Here is a 27,428-nt window from a genome sequence, read left to right as displayed (position 1 = left end):
CTCAGGTTTTGCTGGTTCAGTCACGGAGCCGAGCGAATGAGAGACGCCACAGATCAGCTAAATCATCTGAAGACAGATTCACAGACTTTCCCCAAGTTTTGTCTTGAAAGTAGGAAAGGGAACAATTCCTCAGTGACCCGTGGCGACCACATCAGATCCTGCTCTTTAGGATCATTTCCTAGAATGCATGGGAGTGTGGCCTGTCAGCCTAGCTGTGGAAGTCAATGGTACTAACTTTTGTACATTTTCAGACATATAATTAGTGTGATGATTTCAAGGCTCACAATGAAACAGTGTTGGATGAGAGACCTGGGAGAACTGTAAAGTCACAGATACTGGTGTGTATCACAGCTGTATTCAAAAGCCACCATAGTGCCTGTGGGGAATGGCAATTGCCTTAGCCATAGCATTGGCTGTGGTACTTACGGCCATCACTTCAGGGTTTTCTCTGATTCAGTATTTTTCCTATGAATCCAAAAGGCAAGCTTTCTATAAATTTTCTTTTTCCCACCATAACATCGGAATAGTTGATATTAAATAAGAACCAAATGTTGTAAAACTTCAGAATGGTTATGACGCCAACATTTTCTTAAAAGAAATAACAAGATGGCCACGGTTGTGACCCAAGTGGCTTATGGTTAGGAAAACGCTATCGCCTGCAAGTTCTGCACTGCTGTCAACTTGAAGGGTTGCAAGTACCAGTTAGATGGATTTTCATATCTTTTACTCTAAATATCATCTTCTCCTTTTAATTTAGTGCCCAAAGTTTATTTTAGGCCTTTTCAGCTCTGTTAAAACAAAACACATCCAACTGATTTTAAACAGCTTTGAGAACTGTTTAGGCAATCTGGAATTCATAGGAGTTTCTGCTATGGTCCCTCCTATATTACATAAAATGGTCATTTCTCCCATTGCAGTAGAAGAAAAGAATGTTATTATTGAGAAGTTGGAATTTTGGGTTTTCAGCATGATCCAACACAAACGGTTGTGGTTTGGGGGAACTTAACTTCTTCTAAACTCGACATCCTGAACTGGAATTAATTGCTCATTAGAGGCAGAAAGGGTTCCTTTTTCACTTGAGTGTAAGTGTAGCATAGAGAGGGTTTTTTTTTTGACATATTATGGAAAAATAATGTGGTTCTGAACTTTCATTTTTCTGCTTTTTTTGCTATTTAGGTTTGGGTTAGAGCCCGGAGATGGCTAACTTATTTGATTACAACATAAAAAGAATGACTTCGTTTAGACTTTTAAAGGGAACTGAAAAAATAATACCAAACTTGGGTTTTGGTTCAGTCCTGTTGGGTTCAAAAGCAAATCAGGAGTGATGAAGAGTCATGCAGCGGAGGAAGAGAAACAGTTTTGACAGTGTTTAAATATGAGTGCTTAAAGACAGGGGAAACAGGGAATCTTTCTCTTTCTCCCTGCCCCTTACATAAAAAGTATCTAAGGAGCTGCCAGGGCTGGGGCTCTCCTTCTCGTCTCTTTGCTCTGGGAGTTAGCCCACATTTGAAGAATCAGCCTTGTTAATGATTGTGTCACTGGCGATGGAGCAAAGTCTAATCATTTATACAGTAAGGTTAGAGATGTCTAAGTCACAGCATCTGTGTTTGAAATATGCTGTACAAAACTGGGTTGAGCAGGAATTGAATAAGTGATGCCATTGTTATCAATAATCTGGTATTGTTTAATTTATTAAGCAAAATAATTTGTATGTATCTCTTTGTATGTCACCCTAACTCTTACTTAGGTCAGCCTGCAGTTAATATTTCTTTGCTTTTGGTTTTTTGCAGAGCTGAAAGCAGAGGCTACTTGAAGTCAACTTTCTGCTGGCCTTTGATTTTTTGCATAAACTCGTTAAAGAGATTAGGGGTGCCCCAGGGTCAAAGATGAAAGGAATGGGCCTTAGAAAGAAAAGTATATGTGTGGGAGAGAGGAAAGTAGATATTGACCTTTGGAGCAATGGAATTTGCCAAAATAGTGCTTACTAACCAAGCTGACAGTTGCCTCCTGAAGTCACCATGTGTCTCTCCAAAGTAGCACAGTGAGTGGGGCTGGAAGGCCTTCCACACTGCACTGTATAATGACACAGAACTCCAGAATGAGCAGAGGTAAAAGACAGAAGACAATGACTAAGGAGACATGGTTGTCTAGCCAGTGGAATGAATGGCTTCTAAACACGTTGGCCTATAAACCATTGGAAACACTTATGGAACACTTGGTACATGCCAGATACCATTCTAAGTGCTTTGCATGCAATCATATACTTGATCCCATGCTTACGTGAGACAGCACCATCAGTGGATTATTAAAGAGACAGAGAAACAGAGAATGACCCACACTTCCCCAGTTAGTAATTGGCTTAACCTTGACACAAACTTGGGCAACCACTTATGATCCTGATCTATATTTGGTTAAATGCTCTGCTTGCCTGCTACATTTCTAATCAGCACTGCTCAAGCAATTTTCACCATTTCTGCCTTAGAAAGACAGGATGAGTGGACAGAGAGGTTTAGGATATCTGTCTTCCAGAGCAGATGGTCAGACAGGGCTGATGGGTCATGGCCCCTGTTACAATAACTGGTGCTATGGGCTCCAGAAGGCAGATGAAGGAACAAAGGGTTTCTTTTAGAGGATGTGAAGAGTAGTTTACTGAAGAAATCAGTTCCATTTTCAGAATCAGATCACTGATTACAGGAAGCCAGTCAGACAGGGCCACGTGACAAAACTTGGGCCCTACATACAAAGAGAAGTCTCTAGAGAAAGCACAGACTGGCAGAGAGGTGACAGATCGACAGGGAACAGACGTAGCAGTCCATTGTGGGAGCAGCTTGTTCCAGTCAGTCTCCTGATCCTGTCTCCTATATTTCTTCCACGAACTTGATGGGTCAGAATGGACTACTAGGGGCAAACACTGACAAAATGATAACTTCCTGGGGTGGGGCTGAGGTAAATTTGAGCACTGGACTTTGGAAGGAAGAGTGAAGCTTCAGTGGGGAGCCATGATGGGGGAACCTGGGAGCAATTAAAGGTCAAGGGAGACATTTACAGGAAGGGGCAGGAGAAAAGCCAAACACAAATAGAAAGGAGGAAGAAAACGTCCTTCTCTTCCTCTGGCTCTGGAGGTCCCTGCTGTTGCTGTAGCTAATGGCACTGTGATCAGCACAATGTTATTGAGTTTCAGTGAAATTTTGGATGCTGGTTTGGGAACCCCACAACCAATCTTCCCCTTATCCCCATGGGAAATCCATGTCTACTTCTAAATTGCCAACTTCTAAATGGGTCTCCGCAACACAGTTTATTTCTGTGTTGGGGATTGGCTGTAAACATGTTGCCTCCTTTCAAGATGATTGATGTTATGGTACAAAAGCTGGAGATTCATGCACATGTTATATATCCCAGCTTTCTTTCTCCTCATATAGGTTGTATGACAGTGTGTTTCTGTGAAAGCAACATAGAAACATAAAGGGCTAAAGCCACCACCACCAACCACAAAAATCCTCAATTGCTTTTACTTCCTTTTGTCTGCATTCCATCTCTTCTTGAAACCCAGGTGAGCAAATTCCAGCCATTAAACTGGCATTTCATACTTTACCAATAACTAGTTCAATCAAGCTTCAGGTCTTGCTAAAGCCACTTAACTCATGGAGGCAGTAGGTCCCCTCCTCTTCCTTGCTTTGATGTCATTTATACTTTTCAGTTCAGCTGTTTTGGGCTCTGAGGGAAACAGTGATCTGTGGATGTAGTCCACCATTGGGATGGGAACTGTGTACGGAGCTCCAGAGAGCTAATCCACCAAGCAAGTGATGAATACTTACTGGAAGGAACTTGAATCTTGACTGTCCCATAAAAACCCATATGTTAGGGTGATACTCCGGGGGAGGTGTAGAACCTTTGAGAGGTGGGGGCTGATAGGAGGTTCTTTGGTTACTGTGGTTGTGCCTCTGGAATGTACTGAGGTTGCTGAGGCACTGATCCTTCCCTTTGGTTTCCTGGCCATGTACTACCATTGGTTTTGCTGTCCCATCTTCTACCATGATGTGGTGGCTCACCACAGACTTAAAATGATGGGCCACATTGATTATGGCTGAAACTGTAATTCAGTTCTGTGAGCTCAGGTGACCCTTTTATTTTCACAAACTAGTCATCATAGGTATTTTGTAGTGGTGACAGATAGCTAGCTACCTCTGCATACATAATGTTAATGCCTCTATTTTTTTATTCCATTCGATGCCTTCAATATTTTAATAAAAGAACATATGCTTCTCAAAAATGAGTATGTTATTGTCTTAGTTAGGGTTCTATTGTGATAAAACACCATGACCAAAAGGAACTTCTTATACTTCTACGTAACAGTCCATTGGTGGGAGAAGTCAGGACTAGAACTCACGGCAGGAAGCTGGAGGTGGGAACTGAAGCAGAAGCTGTAGAGGAAATCTACTTACTTGTTTGCTCTTAATAACTGTTCATACTGCTTTCTTATAGTACCTAGGACCAACAGCTCAGGGAGGGGGCTCTGTACATAATGAGCTGGGCCCTTGAACATCAATCATTAATCAAGAAAATTCCCCTACAGGGTTTCCCATAAACCAATCTGGTAGGGACATTTTCTTAGTTAAAGTTCCTCCTTCAAAAATGACTCTAGCTCATGTCAAGGTGACATAAAAGTAGCCAGTGCAGTTATAAAGACATATGAGCAACCCTGTATAAAGAAAGCAAGCATCCTTAGTTATTTCAAAGAATTCTATTGCTTCTTTAACTCTTAGATTTAAGGTTAACCAAAATGTCACTTTCTTCAGGTAATTATAAAGCCACAAGTCTGGTAATTTTAGATAAATAGCTCAGAAAAATTGTTTGAGTCCTTGAATAGTTCAAAGGTACAAGATTAGTAGACAAAAGAAAGTATCTTTTTATTTTTATGTAGCAAAGAAGGACCACAAATTCGGGGTTGTTGATGGCTCCATTCTCTCTAATTATAAACAGGAAAAAAACATATAACTTATTAGATCTTCAAAAGTGTAAGACAATAAAGTTTATATAATTAGATTTAAAGTTACTTTTAGATAACCCCTGATTGTAGTCAACATTCATTCCCTTCTGTTAATGGTACCTCAATTTCTCTTGGGATCCTTATTTATGGATCCCAAGTGGACTGGATTCCACTTTTTAATTCTGCCTTCTAGCCTTGCTCTTAGTCTGACTAGTATAGCTTTGAGGACTGGCTCGGGCTGAGCCAATCTAGCATCGAGTACCTAACTGAATACTATTTAGGACATTCTGGGGTCTGCTGAGTGTGAGACATTCCAGAGTTGATAAATTGGAGGTGCTGATGGCTATGCTTCTACTATCTGTCCCTGAGAATGGTGTCCACACAGAGAACTGGGAAGCCAAAAGAAAGAGAGAAAAATTCCCAGTGGCCAATCTGGAGAAGCTAGATGCAGCCACTCCTGAGGACAATAATAATGCCTTTGGGCAGCAGTTTCCTGTTTTGCTTAAGAAATTGAAATCAGGTTTCCACTTTTTGCAATAGAAGTGTCAGTTAACTAATAATAACTATTTATCAATTATATATATATATATATACTTATTTTCTTGGCTTTTGTTTTTAATGAAATTAGCATCTTTGGCTGTCAGGTGAAATTTAACCATGAAAACTCACTCAGCAAGGATATTTGGATTTATTTATATATTTATATATTTATTTATTTATTGACAGGGTTTCATGTAGCCACACTGGTTTCAAACTTGTTGGGTATTAAGGATGACCTTGAACTTCTGACCCTCCTGCATCCATCTCTGAGATACAATTACGGGCATGAGTTATCTATTGGGCAGTGCAATTGGTTTTTATGAGTTGCCTTCAGGGAACAGACAAGGAAAATACATTGTAAGTCTCATTTCTGGTACTGGACCATTGACAGTAAGAGCTTACACCCTTATCTATATCCTTATATTTAGAAAACAATCTCCAGTTTGTTTTTATATTAGCTTGTTGTCTTAGTTACATTTTTATCGATGCAATGAAATGTCCTAACTATAAGCATCTACTGTAGAGAGAGCAACGATTTATTCATCGAACACATCCAAGTGACAGTTCATCCTGAGGAAAGTTGGGGCAGAAACTCAAGCAGGGTAGAAGCTGGTAGGTAGGAAGTGATGAAGAGGCCATGGAGGAGTGCTACATGCTGGCTTAGTCTCCATGGATTATCTATCCTCTGTTCTTATTGGATGATCAGCGCAAGGCTAGCACCACTCATAGTGAAGCAGTACCTCACGTTAATTATCAGTCAAGAAAATTAGCCATAGGCTTGTCCACAGGCCAGTCTGGTAAGCAAATGCCCTCAGCTGAGGTTCCCTCTTGGCAAATGACTCTAGCTTGTGTCAAGGTGACAGAAGACTAGACAGGACACTTGCCTATGGTTTATTTGCCTTCAATCTCTGTCTTAAGACAGTTAGCATGACCTCAGCATCGTGTTCCCCCTCCCTTCTGAGTATAAATGCTTATCTTTCACTTTGCAGGTCGGATGCCGAGCACATTCCTTGCTTCAGCTTGGCTCCTAGGCCACCAGCCCAACAGGATGAGAAAACCTTTTCAAGTGATTTTTGTTGTTGTTGTTTGGTTTTTTGTGTTAACCCAGCTACCTCTTTTGTTTGCGACCATACTGTACCTGACTCAACTGCTTTATTGGAAGGATGTGATATCCAGGTTTTTAGGACAGTGGAACCTAACATGCCAGATCACAGTTAACTGATGTCACCTACCATTTCCACAGATATGCACACATGCTTGTTCTCTCTTCCCATTTAGTCTACAAACTCTTTCATAAGTAAGCATTTTTATTTAGCCAAGAGTTTCAAAAGGGAGAGAGAGTAATAATAACACACATTATGCAGCTCGTGAAGGAGGCAACAATAAAGGTAGGGACAGTTTTAGAAAACTTGAGAGCCACCCCATTTCCAGAATTACTTACAGGATATTCCTGCTGCTATTAAATAAGCAGATAATCTTTATCTGCTAATAAAAAAGGCAGCCTGTTTGCCAGAGGATGGTGACAGTCTTAACAAGTTTTAGAGAAAATAAAAAATACCAGCAGATAGCAGGTATCATGTTTTCTTTTGGCAAATGTTAACACTTCACAGCTAGCATATCTTGCTTACTTAATTGGGCCTATAAAAACCCACCAGACCATTTCACATGGAGCCATTGAAATTCTCTAGACCAATTCTTTACAGCTTTCCAGAGTCTGGATGGGAAAACAGCTACAAAGAAGGCTGATGGAAAAGACTTTTCAGCTCTCTGGCCCATATTTACAAACCTTACAATCTTTATGTGTTCGCTTGTTTTAAAACATATGAAGTACATAAATCAGGCAGGTTATTATTACTATTATTGTTTTGGCTTGGAGAAGAAAAAAATACACCACTGACATGAGAAAAGAATATAAAATATTGTTGGCTGAGGCAAGCCCCAAATTGCCTTCATAGCTCTCAGAGCACCTTGTTTGCTACTGACTGCAGACCCAATACATTAAGGTGTCCCCTCTGAGTCCATAGAGGAGCTGGTTACAGCACTGTCCACATATGCTATTCTCCTATGGAGGGCTGTCTAACATTGTGAGTCCCTCTAAAGTGGATACAATGCCACATTCTTGCTGCCAGTGACTGGCCTCCACTGAGACTGAGCAAATGAATATTTATTGGAATTGATATTGAGGAAATATTTATTAAAATTGAGCAGGAGACAGAGAAAATGGAAAAGTAATGCAAAAAGAAGAAATTGTGAGAGATATCTTAGGCTTAAAACACTGAGTGTGTGTAGGATCAAAGGAAAATAAATAGTTGTCAGTCCCATTGATAAAAATACTTTAAAATATTCATTTAATAATCTTTTCAGCAAATGTTTTCATCATTTTGGGTTTAAAGACTTCTGTGAGTATATTTTCTTTCTCTCTGGCCTATGTTAATCTAGTTTGAGGGTACAGCTGGACAGTATCTGTATTGATAGAGTCAAGGAACCACTGGGGAAGCATGTTAATGCATCTGGATAGCTATGGAGATAACTGTTAGTAAAATACTTGCCTTGCTAGCATGAGAACCTAGGTTCTATTTCTAGAACCTTCATTAACAAAAGAGCCAGGCATTGTGGAAATGCTTAAAGTCACAGTGTTGGGGTGGTGGAAACTGTTGAAATCCTTAGGGTTTATTATTCAGCCATCCTAGTTTAAGTGATCCAAGATCAGTGGGAGACCTCTACCCTCCCAAAACAAAATAAAGGTGGAAAGAGTCTGGAGATTCATGCCTGGACTCCATATAGATATGCACATACATGTGTATATGTGGCTATACACTTGTGTACCCACAAACATAGATGGATAAGTATACACACAATGCATATTACTGAGCACACACACACACACACACACACACACACATATATAATTTCTTATCTTTATTCTCCAAATTATAAGATTAGAAACTATCTACATAACATTGACATTACATTAGGTACTATCAATAGTCTGGAAATTCTCCAAAGGATGTAGGAGAAAGCCTGCAGGTTCTATACAAATCTGCAGCATTTACAATAAGGGACTTGAACATCTGCAGGTTTGTTATTTGCAGAGTGGTCCCAAGGACAGCAAGGGAGGATGATAGTTGTAGAGTAATTTATCTTCTTAATTTTTTCTTGGCAGCTCAGAAGTTCTCTGGAATAGGATGATTTGGGGGGACACTCTTTAGGCCTCTTGACATAAATGTGGTACTATATTGGGGCAGCTCTAAGTCTGTGAAATATTTCTGATGATCATGATGATGATGGTTTTGTAAGTAAACGTGGTCTTCTTAGACATTCCTGGAAGTGGAAGGAACCCACGCATGATTTCCATGATCAAGTCTGAATCTCAAAATGCTTGTTGACTCCCTGGAGAATTATAAGCTATCAGGGGTGGCTCTGCCTCCCAGTTCCTTGATCTGACTTTAACAAGAACTCCTGTGATCCTGAGGACCAGCATAATCTAGCTAGACACTACAGGCTCATGAAAGATGCTTTGTTGGGTCTGGCTGAGAGGCAGAAATGAAATGTTAACTCCCTAAGCTTGCTCTCCTAGATCTCTCCAAATGGAGCAAACAAAGGTATAATTTCTCAGGCCTCCCCTAGACAAAAGGTACCAGTGTTTTTCTTTGGCATAGAGAAAGGAGTGGAAAGGATGCTGAGATTCTAATCCCCAGTTTGGAGTATCTCAGGCGATCACAGAGAGCACTTGTCTTTTATGACACTGCAGTTCCCAGCATCCCTCTGGGATGCCTTAGACTCAAATTGTCTGGGAAACATAAAATCAGTCACATTTGGCAAAGCTCAATACACCAGAGCATGGGAAACACAAATTAAAATAGATACTTCTTCAATCACTAAATTGTTTGGTTACAAGTTTGTTTAGTGTAAAGAGAACCATTAGAAAAGGGTGTTCCCAAAGGGCCACCCCCCAAATCAGGTTTGGGGAGCTTCATGGGGTTTAGCACCTTCATTCTTTCAGCTTGAAGTAAAGAAATCTTTAAATAAGGTCACAATAACAAGTGATAGTCATTCAGAAATTACTTTCTTATTGTGCTCATAGGAATTGATACACTTTTCAGAGCGTTAGCCATGGTGTTCTGTTCTCAGGATTGAGGCAGTTGCTTTATCACGGGTTTTTGTTAAGGGAGCTTGAGCTGTGCCTAGCGAGTACCGCACATCTCTTGTTTAAGGCCGTAAATCAATCAGGACCGAGTTTGAGACAGGGGGAATGATTATTGCATTTGTTACTCCCTAGAAATTGTTCTTTTCTACTATTGATTGTACTATTGAGAATCTAAGAGACATTGTCCCACAACTGAAAATATCATTCTATTTAATTCTAATACCTGTAAAAAACAGGAATAGTTACTGGTTTGGTTGCACAGTCTTGGCATGCCTTTCTCCAAACAAGCTTGGATCACCAATATGCACAATCTACTTCTGCTAATATGTACTTATACATTTTGTTGGTTTGGGGTTTTGTTTTTTGTTTTGCTTTGTTTAGTTTTGTTTTTGAGACTGGATCTCATGCACCTCAGGCTGGTTTAAATCTTAGCATGTAGATGAGCTTGGCCTTGAACTTGTGATCCTCCTACTTTGTCTCCTCAGTATTGAGATTACACATATGTGTACCTTCCCTGGCTCTACTGGTGTTTTAAAACTCCATTCTACGACAGGGGCCTGAGGAGTTGCCACTGTTCTGCACAACAGTGGAGATGCTAAAACTACGTTTGGTCCACATGTCATTCATGACCTCGTAAGTGTGATGTGAAAATTAAGGGAATTAGGTCCATTCACCACTCCTTGATCTTGTGAGCAAAAATGTGTGAAATAAGAGCAAGAGACACTCCTATAATATGCTTGTCTTTCCACGGAGACAGCAGGCTAGGAGGCACCAATCATCCAAAAGGACACATATGATGTGTTACAGTCAGGATGTTACAGTGACCACACTCAGCTCTGTTCCAATTAACAGTGCCAAGAGCCAATACTTAGTACTATGTATTGACTACAAGGTGTAAGTCAGGCACTGTAGCTGACATTTTCTTATCACCCGACACTAAGCTCTGTCCTGGGCCATTTTGTGGGTGCTTGTGAGTCAAGTATATTTTATAGGTAGACTTACAAGGCAGGGGAAAATTGTGATACCCAGAGGAATCAGAGTATCCCTCTACTGCTGACATTCTTCTTTTCTGTTCCTTTAATGCTGAATGAATTAGCAGAGTGAATCCTCAAACAAAAACTTCCCTTTTCTCAAGGCACGCCATTCTATTATCCTGGTAAGATTTGGGGAACATGAATTGCTCAGATCTCATATACAAACAACTGATATCTTTGACAATAATCCTCTGAAATATATTTCTATTTACCATTTTCTAAAGAAGAGACATCTTACATTGCAAAGTCTATTAACGCTGGGCCTAATATTTAAGGTCTACGAGAAGGAGAGGATAAATTAAGGTGCAAAAATATTCTTCTTCTTCTTTAAAGTAGCTGACATCTGGTTGGCCCAGATCAGTGAGGTACCCAACAGGAAGTAAGTGCAAGAGCAGAGAGAATGAGCAAGTGCAGCTGTGTGGTTTGATTTATATAAACAACTTCTGTGGGAGAAGATGGCTGTGGTCTGGGTAGTGTTCATATCTATAAAACTCAAGAAACCTGAGTGTAACCAAATATGCACAGAACTTTCTTGACCTAACTGTGTACTTCTGCTCCAAATTATTTTGTGAGAGAGGAATTTATGATTGGAGTCAGATATGGGCTTACCCAGCGAAGGTCATGGTCAGACGGTCGTGCTCTTCCGTCTTCATCTTCATACAAAAGGAACCCTTCTCTCCGAGCCTGGTAATACTCCTTCCGAAGCTTCTGGATGCGGTCAGTAGTTCCAGCCATGGGTCGGCCACTGTAGCACAGGAATAGACATGGTCACAGAGTGTATGTCAGCCTCGGAGAGCCCTTTTTACTCTCCCTATTAAAGGGCCTGACATCCAAATTTGAAAGATTTGACAATGTAATTAAACCAGGAAAATGGTGAAATCAGTAATAAAATGAGCAAAGAAAGGACATTACACACACACATTTAATTCCAAGGGTCATAGTGTCTGATTTGGGATTAATAAATGCTTTGGGGATGAGAAGGTGAGATAATGTCCTGACCTCTTAGAGTAATTAAAATGCTCTCCACTTTCTCCTTATAATACAGTGCTTGGTTAAATTTTACCATGGGCATTTCATTCCTTCAAACGCTCTTGCTTATTTGAGATCAAATCCCAGTTGTTTGATCTGAAGGTTGAATGTGACAGACCATTGGCTGACATGCACCAGTATTCCTTTCAGAGAAACTCAAGAACTTGTGTGTGTGTGTGTGTCTTTGTGTGTGTGTGTGTATGTGTGTGTGTCTGTGTGTGTCTGTGTGTGTATGTGTGTATGTGTGTGTGTCTGTGTGTGCGTGTGTGTGTGTGTGTGTTAGGGTTGGCAGGTTATAGGTTAATATATGAGTAAAGATAAATCATAGGTAAGGAAAGGTGAGAGATAGTCCTACAAGTTAAAGACTTATTTGAAGATTAAGCTGAAAAGTTATAAAAAGAAAGCAGCAAATAAGCAAGTTTGCAAGACACAGTCTTCTACTTGGTGGCAAGGTGGGAGAGTGTGAGCACACGCTGGCTCTGTGATCTATTGCTAGCAAGTATGCACTGGCCACTGGGCTTCATGAGCATACCAGAGATGGCAACTAATCAACTATTAATACTTTTGATTTAAAAAAAAGGCAAACCCTGACAGAAAGCCTGTCAGAGAGATGGCTCAGCGGTTAGGAGGGTCTGGGTTTGATTCCCAGCACCCATGTCAGGAGGTTCACAGCTACCTATAACTCTAACTCCAGGGAGTCCGTCACCTCTGGCCTCTTGGGGCACCTTCACTCACAAGCACGTACTCCACACAGATAAACATGCACACAGATAATTGAAAAATAATAAGAGTAAATCTTAAAAAAAGAATAAGACAAATGCTTGGGCAGGAGGGTGGGGCAGTAGAACACAAACCTTTATTTTCCTTCAGGATGTATGTAAAAATTCTGAAAATTCTCAATTCTCTCAGTTTTTAATTAAAAAAGATAACCCTCAAAGACGATGAGGGCTTTTGCAGCTTTCCTGGAGCACATGTGGCGAGAGCATGTCAACTCTGAGAGCTGCTGGGCTCCTCAGTAACACAAGATGACTGCAGTGGCTGGATCTCATGCATAGGCTTCTGCTGGTTATGGGGATGCAAAAGCAGCATTCAAGCTCACCAGATGAGTTCAATCAACGCGGTGCAAACACCGCATACATAATCTATTAGTTTACCCCAAAGAAACCGAAGCATTGAATTCAAGTGGAATGAAGTCATCAGTAAGAAAGGAAAACAGAAAAAGGAAAGGACTGGAAAGGTGCTGTTTTAAAAAATGGACCAAAAGCCACAATATTCTTCTATTTGTGGTGGGAAAAAATCATATGCAGACTATAAACTATTCTTCCATATGCCTATAAATATATGAATTCTAAAAATATGGGTTTGATCAGATTGCCATTCTCAAATAAGACAGTAGGGCAAGAATATCAAAGCAGTTGTTCAGGATTCAAAACAGTCCCTGATGGCTGACAGGAGCGTGACTATTTACCTGGGAAAGAAATCTGGCCCCAGTAAAACAACAGGAGAGGCTTGGTTTGGTCTCCATGCAAAACATGCCGAGTCTTCTCCCAAGTGTGAATATTCTAAGACAATGCTATTTGTAATAAGACACAAGTCTTTTATCACAACCTGGGACTACCTTTCAATACATCTTCTTTTCCCACCCCTAAACCTCTTCCTGCCTTTAGCTACAACAGTGTGTTTTTTCCAAGTGTTTTATATGTTAACGTTAGGAATCACATATGCTCCTCTCCTCCTCTCAGTAGATAATACACGTTTATCACTAAATTAATAAAATGTTACATATTATAGTGTTATAAGCATAGCAATCAATTGATTCTATTTTCTGTTGGAGTTGTGCAAATTTAGCACCTTTTTCATGCTAGATTTATGCACATTTTGTAGCAATGGTATCAACCATTATAATTCATGCCATAAATATATTGATATCAACTTTTACTTATATTATCTGTCAGAAGGCACATTACTAATCAATTGAAGGACCATAGATAATCTCAAAATCCTTTTCAAGCCAGAACTTTAGAAAACTACTAACCAACTATAGGTATGAACACTTAAATGGACTTTATAATTCTTTGGAAAATACCTCAAAGTCTGGAAAGAATACTGAAAGACAAGTTTTGTTATTCTTCTCATTGAAATGAAGAAGAAACTCACAGCTAATAAATGACAGAGAAGGTGAATCTGATTCCAAACATTCCTGTTGACTGAAGCTTGCTACTTGCGATAGAGCTCTTTTCTTCTATCTCGTTTATATCTTAGAGACCTGGGCCTCTAGTAGACACCAAACATCATGGACTTTAAAGCTAGGACACTGGACTTGATTCCTGAAGGTCCTAGGTGCCAATCAGTCTATCTTCTTGCTTTTATGGAATATAGTAGCATGAGTTCTGGGAAACCTAGCTGACATACTCTGTAGTGATATAAAGTTCTTATGTAATTCAAACCTCTTAAAGGATTAGACGATTCACATCTATCTGCATCGCTTCTTGGAAGGTTAGGCTTTCTGAATTCATTGTCTTGACAATGTAGAGTCTGCATCCTCTGTGTGTTTGCTTGCTTGCTTGTTTGTTTCAGAACTAGGACAAGGATTATAATTCTGCATGACCACACCCAGGTGAGTCTGGCTGTTCTTATAAAACCAGCTCTATATTATGTAGGTGACCAGTAAGTAATGATCTTAGAATGCTGAGTGAACTCAAGCAATATATAAAGACATTTGTGTTATTTAGGATTTTTGTCAATTACATAGCCTATGCCTTTAAAGGCAGATGTATCTTTAAACAGGCCCTTCTTATAGCACTACCAAGCTAGACAGGGCTTAATGTTGTAATGGATTTTATTTTCTTTTCAGTTACTTAAAGAAATGATCATCATATGTGAAAACCTTCACACTAAGGCACTACATATTTTTTTTGAATCTAAACTTATTCTTGCTCATAATCTCCTGAATAGGAGTACTTCTTAGAAATAAGTATCAGTCTAAGCATACTACAGTCCTCTGTCCTTGCTGCTGGGGGCTGGAGAAAGAAAACTGGTTTTATGGAGCATCTGTGATTTCCCAGGGCACAGGATCTGTGTTTGTTATCCAGTTTCACTCAGGTCTGTGAGCATGATGTTGTTGGCATTCCCCTGACTCAAACACTGAGGCTTAGAGAAGTAGAGAAACATAAGTGAAGAGTGGTGGGCTAGGCTTTGTGTGCCTGTAAAACTCTAGTTGTTTCTTCTATATCATGTTGCCTTGGGAGAAAGGCATTAAAATGCAGCAGGCATTTTGGAACAGCAGTTCACAGGCGTTTCAACACAGAGGGAATTTAGCACAGCACATTTATAGGCATACCTTTTGATATTCTTTTATTTGCACAGATCTTTGCTATAAAAATAGAAATAGAAGTAGCTAAAGTAATGGGAATACAAGCAATGAAGTCTGGATTCATTAAAGGGATGATGCTGGAGTGATTGCAGATGGACATTTCTGGGCAATTAATATTATATCACTAACAGACTTATGTGGGAAACTAGTGTAAAACTGAATGGGATGCAGAAGAAAATCAACATATATGACTAAGATCCCATGTGCAAGACAAAGACTGTCAATGAGGCACTGGGTGGAAAAGCAGCCAGTGCGGCAGCAGGGCAAGTTCTGTTTGTATGGAGTTTCATTTTGCTAACTATACTTAAAAATCCACAAAAGATTCAGAAAAAAAATCCCATTTAAGGCAGATTATCATTGACACAATTATTATGATTATTATGCTCTGTTGGAAAAAAATTGCTGCCCAATAAAAATTTTGAGAAATTCTTATGTATGTATTGAGGATCATTAATAAAAAAATTTAGATTTATATACCCTATAGGCCCCACAGAATTTATATAAGTACTGTATACATTTAATATTCTATGATGAAAATACATTTAAATAGTGTGCCTATAATATTAAAGACAATAATAAATACTTAATTTTAAGAGGGTTTAATTCTATAGAATTCTCCCAATTACATTTTGCTCCCCCCTAAAGCTCTGAAGATTATTTGATATAAACATTTACTGAGAACTATGACTATATAATTTTATCCCACCACCAAAGAGTGCCTATTCTTACATTAGCATTTTGATATTGCATAGATATTTTGTTTTTGCATCCATTTGCATGACATTTGGGGACCCTAACTGACTATCCATGGAAAGCATTTTAGGATTCTCATTTCTGATTTCTTCTCAATTTCTCCCTTATGATCTATGCTGATATAACTGTCCTCACCAGAGTAAAAATGCTCTAAAGAGATGTTTGTGCCCTTCCCTTTGGCTATCAAACTATTGAAACAATGGGCCCCAAGAAATTGGAATTTTCCCAAGAGTGTTATGCTGGTAGAATGATAAAAAGTGCCAGTCAGAGTGGGACCTTGCCTTGGAAGGAGATTTCACATTTATCTGACAATTTGTCAGACCATCTTTCAGGAGAGTCTGGATGCGAGACTGGTGATTGGTGGGACCACACCTTGACTAGATTTCTTAGTTACGTATACTTCTTGTCTTCTGTTTAAACCCAAATCTCATGCTCAGAGCTTAAAAAATAGACTTGGAGATGACTGGACCTCTTTGTATTTTTCTCCAATTGGCTATATCAAATAAATCTTCTTTTTTCCCCCTCTGGCCTTTTAGAACTATTTGTCTCATTAATTGGCCTATTGAGGATGGTTGGCTGAGCCTAGCTTGTTAAAGCTGCCAGGACCCAGGCTTTGATCCTAATAGCTTTGGTAAAAATGGTATTCTCCATCTTCCCCTTGTTTTGCCAATAGTTCCCCCTAAAATAATAAGAATTCACTGTGATCATATGGAAATTTGACTCCTACCAAACTTAAGGTAGCTTTGTGATTAAAACAATTACTCTGAAATTAAGAACCTGGTGTTTACCATGACTGCACTGAAATTCCTCGATTAACACTGATGTGCTTAGTGAAAAGGCAAACAAAGCCTGGCTAATTCTTATGCTTAGTGAAAAGGCAAATAAAGGTTCATGCTTTTAATTCTAGCATCTGGAGGGGGAGGCAGGCAGATCTCTGACAAGGCCAGGCTAATCTACAGGGTGAGTTCCAGGACAGCCAGGGCTACACAGAAAAACTGTCTCAAAAAAAACAAACCATAACAAAACAGACAAATTATATTAGCAACAGTTCAATTTTTTTCCTACATGGAACTTTCTTTTTCTTCAAAGATTACTTCCCTCAGTGATCTCAGGATGTGTACCTCATAGGAAGCCAGGAGACAGAAGTCAGGCTTCTTAAGATAGAAATATCATGCAACAAATTGGTGGAAAGCATCCTAGGTTCTATAGTAATATACAACTTTGAAAAGTGTGTCTCAGTACATGTTCCTAGTGCTGCTTTAGCCTACTGTGTATGCCAGGATGCAGGGAGTGGGACCTTGAAAACCTCGAAAACCTGTTTCAGAGGAACTGATATTAAAGTGAGGGTCATAGGAAAGAGAAAAGTCTACCCAAAACACGATGCTATATTAGCTCAGGCTGGATCCTGGCCCTTCCCGAAGCTGTGCTGGTGGCATTTGACCTGGATGCAACACTGTGATAAGTCTTGGCTTACTGGACTCCTGACTTTGCCATGGCAATGTGAGTCTGACCTTAAATCTTTCTCAGTAAGCACCCTGCTCCCAACATCTGCTTGCTTCAAGATCCATGTGTTGGTACTTCCATCCTAGCTAGAGGAACTGACCCTCTGACTTCTGCAGCTTGAAAATTTGTCTTGGAAATTGGAACCCTGGACTGGACCTTGACCTCAGTGTATAAAGCCATAGTGGTGGAACATATCAAAGTGACACTTCCTATGACACTTTTGATTGCATAACAGTAAGTACTTCCACTCACTCCATGAACTAGGCTACCATTTACCTGAATGGGATTATTTTGATTCATGATGGGTGACTTTCTCTTGCCTTGGAGTGTTGTAACTGAGATTTGTTACAAGACTGATGTCATATCTTCAGATAAAAGACATGACTCTACCTCACTCCTTATCACCTGAGACCATGCAGGACTACTGTCTAAGATCAGAACACTTCTCTATCTCCTCTTTGAGAGTGAATATACACCCTGAAACTGTGCAAGTGACACTGGCCACATGGTTTATAATTCAACAACAACATGAGTTGTTTCCATAGCTTCCACTCACCTTTACAAGCCTGTGACAGGAGATTATTTCTCATTCTATACAATGGCCTGTTGGCTGTATTCAGATTTCAAAAGCCATTTTGTCTTAGTTGTGATATATTTACTGAGTTATTCATAGTTGAATACTATTAATATATATTCCCTCTAAAACACATAGTAAAGTATTTGTGATATTAAGTAATTCACATATATAGTAGATCTTTCAAGTTATACACAGATATATGCATATGTACATATATATGATCTATATTGATTCAAGACAGTTTGCCAATTTTATTAATGATATGAAGTACATGGGGATCATAGAAAAATTTACTAAGTGATGTATATGGCAATGTTTACTTTTTCAAAAAGAACTATTGTAAAATATACTTGAGAAATCCATACAGAATGGTGGCAAAATTGTCCTTTTATTTCTTCTCTATGTCTTTCCCAAACAAGTATACACAGGTGTAAAGAAGAATGGATGTGGATCAATGTGGAGCTGTGCCTTCTGTTTAAGAGGATAAATGAACCATGCCCTGTGTTGTCGTCCAGGCAGACCCCAATATTCTTACACACCTTGGTCAAGATTAGATCTAATTGATGTATTTAGTTTATCAGCACTTAGACAAAAAAAAAAAACAGAACAACAACAAAAAACCCAACCAACCAAACAACCAAAAAACCCAGAAACTTGGGCCATTTTAACAGTGGTAGGTTTTCATCCAACTTTCTATCCACTGAAATGGCCCTGGATATGAGCTAACTTAGTTTCCTTCAGTTGGTGTCAGTTCCTAACAATCTTTTATTACTTGTGTTTTGTGCTGTCATGTACAGGATCACAGGTTCAGACTGGCATTCCATGTCTAGCATGGTCCTGTATATACAAGTGAATGGGTTTAGCTTCTGTGGAGGCAGAGGAGAAGCCATTTAGTGCAGAGCTGAAGGAAACAACACTGGGTGGGTTCAGTGAGAGCGCAGAAGTAGGAAATAATATAGCACTCTCCTATAGTGTCTTTCTGGGCTAATTTTGAATATACACAGATTTTATTGCATATCATGACTTTTGAAAACTAACTTTAAGACGTGACTTCACTTGAAACCTTAAAAGTTTTGTCAAAGGATCTTACAATCCAGAATAAAATGAACAAGATCTAGATAAACAGGTAAATGGAATAAACCTACAAAGTGTGTGTAGCTCACATTCCTCTTCTTCAGTGACAAAGGACAAGGCAAGGAGAAAGAAAGTTTGGCTGTGTGCAATACTTGAGCAAATTAATAATAATATGTACACATACACTCCTCCCAAAGAGCTTCTCACCAACAGCTACAGGAACTGAAAGATAAAATTATTACCTTCTAGGCTTAAATCAAACACAGCTTGAGTTTTAAGAATACATATCTGACATTTAGATGTGGATTAAGCTTTCAGGGTCATTCTGGGAAAACAAGCCTTTGTGGGCTGCAGGCCATGAAACCTTGGGGATTTCCTAGGCCTCCGTGAAATCCCCTCTTCCTCAGAAGAAACAAGGGAGATGGTCTCTCCTCCTTGGGGACCATGGAGTGCTGTCAACCCACTGATTCTCAACAGCTGGACATCTAGGCCTTCCCCTTCGGAATCCAAGGAAGTAAGCTGTAACAGATGACACAATTTTGAGGGAAAGTTAAGAAAATTCTAATAATTCAGTGCATGGATGGTAGCTTTATAACTTAGAGGACATTCTGAAGCTTGCATGTACATTAGGCAGTTGAAACTGTAATTTCTTACACACCAAGTTTTGTTTCCCACCTTCTCCTTCAATAGAAGAGTTTAGGAAAATAATAAAAGTGACAAAGCAAAGTATACTAAAAAAGCTTTTCAAGGGAAAGAACCTAAAAATTCTGCTTTAGATCTACTCCAGATGTCAGGAATCAAAGCAAAATATGTGTGTATATGCGTGTGTGTGTGTGTGTGTAACTTAGTCCTTACCTTAGTGTCTATAAAGAACCCACATAACAAACTGTGTAACCACAGAGAAGTGATGATTGTACTACTGCTATATGACCATGGGGGAAGATCTTAACGATTATATGTGGTGTGGAATCTCACAGTCTAATAAACCGGTAATTCCACTTGCAGGATAATGATATGATTACTGTTAAAACAACTAGGTCCACCAGACTAAGAACTTACTAATAACTTGTTTTGAGAGCATCTAGATTGATTTAATTTCTTTTACATCTGAATGCTTAAATACTGAGGTATTCTGCAGTTTTAAATATGCTTAGAGCAACCATCCAATCAAAATAGATTCTTGAATTCAGAGAGTTGCATAAGAAGTAAGATCTACTTACACTCCAAAGGACAATGGGTCCAAGGACCCACAACTCTCATTTTCCAGGATGGAAGGTGCTCCTGGGTACACAGGTGTTCTCTGTTGGCCTCCTGACCTCAGGGATTATAGGACTGTGAATAGTTAGTACTACCATGGTCTATAGATCATTTCATTTGTTAAAAGATGTCTATTTCTTGCAAATCCTTGACAGAAGCACCAGTCTTGTTTTCATCATGGAATGGAAAATAGTTAATAGACATCAAACTTGGGCCCTTGGCTGCCCTTACGGGATCTCTCTAGTGACTAGCTCTTTTCTGATCAGGACATTCACTTGAACTTTCCTTTTTCTCCAGCAGTGCCATGCCTCTGTCTCTGTGAGGGGGGTATTCAGATCAAGATCTAACCTGCAGGGACTTCGAAGTCCATTGGGGACATAAACAAATAATGATAGTATGTGGTAGTTATCATGAGAAAATATCATGGCATGTAATGAAGTCCTCAAGCAGCTCTATAGATGATGTGATTGACTCCAGTAGGGGTGGTCAGGCCTCATGGAGAGGAGACATGGGCATGACCCTGAGGGTAGACATGGAAGAGAAGGGAATATAATGTTTAAAGTGGGAGCTACACGGAAGAGAACACTGCTGATAATGGCAGAGCAAGAGTATTTGGGGAACTGTGGGAAATGAAGAATTTGAACATCCCTTTCTCATCTTTCTGAATGGGACAGGGGGATTTTCAAGTGGCACAACAGCAGCATCATAACAGAACATGTACCAACGTCATCCTGGAAGAAAGGACCTTCAAGATGAACCCTTGACTTGTATTTTGTGATTTTTCTGTATATGTGTGTATGCATACAATTCAAACTTAACAGCCAGCCACATCAAAGACAAAACTCAGTCTCTACTCCTGCCCATCTCCCAAGTTATTGGATGCTGTACCTGAGCACCACTAAGGAATAAGACAATGGGAGGGGCACTGAAACATTCAAGCTTTTCTCTAAGGAGAGTTCTTATTTAACTGATATGAATGGTGATGATAGTTGACGCACCACTAATACAGTGACAAATTTCCCATTAGGGGAAAGGTACTGGCTGCCAAATCATGGGTCAGAAAGTTAAAGCAACACAGAACAAAACAAATGAAACCATTCCGTTAGGGATTGACAAGGACTTTTCTTTTCCATGACATTTTAAAGGAAAGGCAGTTGTAGGATCTTAATTAACAAATAGCTGCTGCCCCATTCAGGGGAGGCAATGGTGGTGCTGAAGATCTGCCAGCGAGGAGTGTGCAGCTTGCCACATAGATATAAAAAGTGAATGAGTCAGCAGATACCAAAGAAGAAGGAAAATTAGGCACTATGCTGCCACCCATGGAACTCAGTAGCTCACAGTAAAAAGAATAAAAGCCATGCTTGGCTCAGCTTTTAGTAGTCTGTTGATCCAGTGACAGTAGCCAGTTTGTCCATAAACATGATGTCAGGTATAGCCTTTACCATCCATTATGGTGAAGTCATGTGAGAGGAACACTGAGTGAACAGCATACATACATACATATATAAATATATATATTTATATATGTATATATACATACATATATACACACACATATATTCATTCATGTATATTCATATATATGAATATATGTGCTCATATATACATATATATGAATATTTATTCAAATAGCAATATGAATATGTTTGCTTTGTTTTTATCATTGAGCAAAGCAGCTTTCCAAGCTATCATCTATATGATGTAATGACACTATATTTCTTCCCTAGCTAGTTCCAACAGTTAGTTATATTAACCACCACCTTTTTGCCAGCTCTCAATTATCTGTAGAAATGGGTGGTTAGGAAGAGTATGATAAAATAAATACAAAAGATGATTTCTTTTTTTAAAAAAAATTCTCACTTAAATCAACAATGTTATTTTCTTTTCTAAAAGCATTTTTCTCAGAACTATAAATAATATCCCAATTAATTGACTTAAGGTTCACATTCTGCAGACTGGCTGCTTGTTTGGTAAAGTTACTAACTAGGTGGGGAAAAGGGCAAAAGGCAAGCCAGCCAGAGGAAACAGAAGAAACACAAAGATGCAAATGATGAAGACGGAATGGACAGTTGGGAGTTGATGACTCAGGAAACATTTCATAAAGGATCCACCATGTTATCAGAGAAATGAAACTTTCAAGAGGAGAAAGGACCAGGTGTTAATTTTCTGAATGGAAAAGAGCTAACCCGTTAAAGAGCTAACAAATGCACACATAGCCAAAAGGAACTTTCAGGAGACCATGTCTGTTGCGCATTTTGCTGTGCACTTTATTGTTAACTAATCTGAAACAACATTTCTCTGTGTATTTGAAGAGACAACACAGCCATTCAAATACCATTAATTCATTATTTGTTGAGAAACATCCATGCTGAGGATGCAAACAGGAAGGCCGAGTTGGATGGCTCTGCATTATTTTGTGTACTGGATATTAGCATGGGAGAAGGAAGTAGCACACTTTATTAGAGGCTTCCTAGTCTACAATGAAGTCATCTCTTATCCAAGTATAAATAAGCCCATTGCCTCCTAGCTCAAATTCTCTTTGAATTCCACATAAAATCTAAGCCACTGGCCTTAAATTGAATCACCGTGTTATTTCTTTTCATATTACTTGACTTACTTTAAAAGTTGAATCCTTATTGTATATCTAAGAGAGTTCTTAAATTTATAACCTGCCCCCCAAAAGAATCATTTCCTCTTTCTCAGAGCAGCTTTTAAATACCGCATCCAAAATATCTAGGGAATTGGAGAGAGAAGAGGGAGGGGTGGGAGAGGGGCTAAAGAAAGAGAGCTAATGGTCAAAATGCATCCTTATAATAAAATGAGTTTCCTAATGGATGCTCGCTACAGGGATAACATTAATTCAGTATTAGGACTTTCACTGGAAAAATATGAATGCAATTTATCTTTTTAACTGTCAGCTGCATTTCTAAAGCTCTGAAGCCTGTAGCTTCCAGGGGCCTTTTGTCTTTCTGCCATGGCAGGGATATCTTGGACAGCTGTAAGAGCTTTCTAAGCTATCTTTCTCAAAATCCATTAGCTAATTCAAGGAACCTAATTAGAGCTGCCATTTTGATGGAGCATACTGAATACTCAGTACAAACTGGTAACACCATCAATGTTTATTAGAAAATCACAAAGCCCAAAGTGCTCCATTCCCTATGAATATTAATGGGAATACAGCAAACAAAATATTTATTAAAACACGTGCTTAATACCATCAAGGTTTACAGACAGACACTGAAAGCGAGACAGAAGCACACACTTGAATCGGAAGGCCCTTGCCCGTGGACACACAATGGCTTGAGATTTAGACTTAAGCAGCACATAATTATTATTTGTACACTCTCCCCACTTGTCTCCCTGGGTTTCGTACCCTGGGATTCAGCGGCTCACAGCTGGGAGGACAGATGTAAGTCCAGAGAAGACTGAAGGAGGGGGTGGAGGCAGTCTTAAAAAAAAAAAAGTAAAATAAAACCCCAAACAGCTGCTGAGTGCTACAAATCCTTGTCAGTGGAGAAATAAGTCTTGGTTCTCTTTATATAAAGGCAACAGCTTGATGACGTCAGTGCTTTCCACCCTCATCCAAATGAGGGTGTCATCCAAGTAGCTGTTATCTCCTCTTTCTGTCCATAGGCTTGGGAAGGTGGAACTGCCTGGAGAGGCCAATCCTACATTCTGTTGTTATGGTAATGAAGCATCTTCTACTACCCTGGTCAGCTCAGGTACTGACCCAAGCTGTCCTGCAAAGGACAGAAACACTATGCTTAGGAGCAATAAAAAGCTCTTTGTGAAAGGCTTGTGTTCTGGAGACCCAATCCTCTCTCAAGCTATTCTCTCTTTCTTCCTTCTCCCTTGACCAGACCTTTCAAAAGCAATCCTCGGCTGTGGCCTTTCGTCATCTGTCATCTCAGCCTCACCATCTCGACTGGCAGCAAGCTTGCTGTATCTTTACAACTGCTAACCTCTGCAGACTGGATTTAAAAAAACAAACCTCTCTTCAAAGTCTCTTCCACCCCTATTTCTCCAGTCTCTGAACCCAGGCCTTTCATAGGATGGGGCTGGAGTCAGTTGGCCCCACGTGTCAGATTTCCCAATCTTACGTCAAGTCAAATGTGCTGACAATAGGTTTTAAGTCAGGAAGCAACATGGATAAAATTAAAACTTTAGGACACAATTCTGGATTTTCTTTGGAATCCAGAATGGAGGGTGTTGTATTCAATAAGGAAACCATTTCTCAAAGTCTAAAATACAGAATAGAATTAGGTGTACAATGGAGAAGAAGGTGAATGGGCCAAGTGATACCCATAATGATGGAGAGAAGTAGACTCACATGCATTTGGTTCCAAGCATGAGGTCTGTCCCTAGCCCATTCCTGGTAGAAATTCCTTTCCATTCTACTCTGGAATCCTCACAGTACTTGGGACTAATCTTATGACCCTTTCCCCTCCTTTCTGTGGTATTGTAATCATTCACATGTTTTATATATTTTTAATCTTGGTCTACCCCTCAGTAGCGGCTAAGGGCTGAAAGGCATTGGATCATCCTGATATCTTCTATAAAACTTGGCACAGAGTCCCCGCCTGAAATGCCTTTAACACATAAGTGTTTGTGGGAGTTGAAAATACGAGAGCCATTTAAGACAGTGTGCAGTGATGTTGAAGCAGGTGGGATTGACCTTGGCTTTAAGGATGCAGGAGGATAGGGGGTATGTGTGGGAGACACAGAGCCACGACTACTCAATAGCATGTCGAGCACCAGCCTGGGAGCACCAGCCTGGGAGGACAAGCCTGGGAGTATTGTCCTTTTGTTATTACTTTTTATCCCTAGGTGCATAAGTGGAACACTATTGTGCATACCTCAAGGCTAACTGCAAGCCACTTTGCCATTTCCACAGACTGCACAGATATTTCACTGTTTAAAGAAAATTCTCTACAGTTTTGGAAGTTCTCTCTGCTGTGACATGTTCTCATGGCCTCCTATCTTCAGGCAGCAATTGCTATAACAGTTTTGGTGCCATCAGCTCCCATAAGAATTGTCTAGCCAAGCAGTAATGTGCTTTGCTTATTAATACTTGTGGAATATATGAGTGTACTGAAATGATGTTATGGGAAACCTTTTCTGTACTAGGTCATACTAAATATAGCATGCGCGAGCCTTGATGAAACTGTCTGGAAACTGTGAGATTGTCCAAGCTCACAGCTATAGAGAAAGCAAGCTAGCAACACTGGCCGACCTTTATCTCGGAATTAAATTTAGTCCCTCATCCTCATTAGGATCTCACTGCCAAACAGCACTCCACTCTGATTAATAAAGTTGTCTAATAAGCATATCACTTTCTAGCACTCTGCAGAGATAGTTGAAGCCTCAGGCAGGGTTGGGGAGAACTGCTGAATGGAAATGCTACACTTCACCTGGAGAAGCAGAAGCAGTCTCTATTGTTTGGTCAAGCTCAGTTCTCCGCAAAAGAATGAGTTGTGATGTGAAGAAGGGGGTATGTCCATCGCCTTGAAGTCCGTCCACAAGAAGTATTGGAAAACCATGAAACCCACCTACCTGATGGATGCGCTGAGTTAGTTTACAATCCAGCAATCCATACTTTGAAGTAATTTGATTACTATTTTAAAGAGAATTGGTTAGACAAACAGACTAAGGGGCCATGGAGGAAAAACTCAAACGATAGGTTTTCAGAGCAACTGGGAAGCCTCAAGAAGACATCCAACTACTTGTGAGTTAGCTCTCTGTAGGCTAGTTATGAAAGCAGCAGAGCACGGAGAGCATGGAGATCGTGTTCTGTGAGGGGCTTGGGGTCGTGAGCTGGGCTTCCCAGGCACAGTCTCTCCTTCATGCGCTCTAGTTCCTACTTTCTCCTACCCTGCAAACACACTCAGTCTCAGCCATGGTAATTCAAGGGCTAAGTTAGATACTGTTTCCTGTACTGTAACGCTCCATACTGAAATCTGAGGGGCCATAAAATTGAATTCTGCCCCCTTTGCTTCCCTAGACATAAGAATAAGAAGGAAGCCAAAAATCATGTGATTTCATTTCTGTTGTTTCTGTTTTCACAGGTAATGAGTCCCCAGACAAGAAAAGACATCTATTTACCTCTACGCTAGCTTTTGTGCAGTAGCCATTTTACTGCTTTTGTTAAACCAGGGCCTCCAAATCTTCACAGGAGACATTTAGACGTATCTCACAACTGTATACTTCAGGGCAACTGAACATGAAAAGAGGATTTGTACGGTTGAGGTATGGCTCAAATTTTGTAGCAGACAGCCACTAGAATGGCAAAGGGAGAGCAGCTATAAAAGATTCAGCAGCCACGATTCTGCACACACACCCTCTGCTCTGTACCAAAGAGAATATTCAGAGTTGCTATAAAATATACAAGTCAGATTCTGAGGTGGCATGCTTATCCACTCCTAAGAATCTGAGGTAACTAATTACGCAATAACCTGGAGCGCATTTCTTCTTGTACATAAAGGGAATCACAGTTAAAGAACAAAAGCAAACATTTGCTGAGTTCACGACCAAGACCTACATCAGGCTTCATGCTAAAGCTCGAAACCCTGCAATTTGAACACTACAAAGCCAGAGGTATAGTTAGTGAATTTTCTTTGAAGTACATCTTCACACAGAACCAAGTTGGAATCCACTCATAAATATAAAGAAAAGCTAAAACAGCAATGCCGCAAATAACAGATGTTTTCCTTACATTGCCAGCATATCCAAGGTAAAGGTTAATTTTCTTTGGTCCAAAAGCAAGCAAGCAAGCAAACAAACAAACAAAATGAAACCCAAGAAAGACGAACAACATGGTTGGGAGCTAAACCTTCAAACTGGTGAAATCGCTGTTAACACATTCGATAAATTATTCCCGTGTCTCATGGGAAAACCAGATGGTTCGAGTGGGAACCAACACTTTGTTTTTAAAGTCCTTTGTACATTGTATTTTGAATATAAAAGATAATATAAAATTCATCCATGCTTAAGAAAAGAGAAAAGAAAAAGAAAGAAAAAATCATAGGAAGATTATCCGGCACAGGGAGGTGCCATAGAGAGAGGTGATGTTGAGACCGGAGAGGGATCTGACAGGCAGAGCATCACAACTTTCCATCCTCACTGCTGCTGTTTATAGTTTCAAAGCGTAGCAGAAG

General features: G+C 39.7%; 1 protein-coding gene across 1 annotated transcript in view; it reads right to left on the bottom strand.

Moving 5' to 3' along the window:
* Pard3b (par-3 family cell polarity regulator beta) overlaps positions 1-27,428 on the bottom strand; it is a 951,194-nt gene that overhangs the window by 96,773 nt on the left and 826,993 nt on the right. Inside the window, exon 22 of the mRNA XM_028765737.1 lies at positions 11,318-11,453. Coding sequence (XP_028621570.1) covers positions 11,318-11,453 — 136 coding nt within the window. The remainder of the gene's footprint in view (positions 1-11,317; positions 11,454-27,428) is intronic.

This window comes from Grammomys surdaster, unplaced genomic scaffold (assembly GCF_004785775.1).
Source record: "Grammomys surdaster isolate TR1022 unplaced genomic scaffold, NIH_TR_1.0 165, whole genome shotgun sequence".
Classification (NCBI taxonomy): Eukaryota; Metazoa; Chordata; class Mammalia; order Rodentia; family Muridae; genus Grammomys; species Grammomys surdaster.
This window is presented reverse-complemented; position numbering and strand designations above follow the sequence as displayed.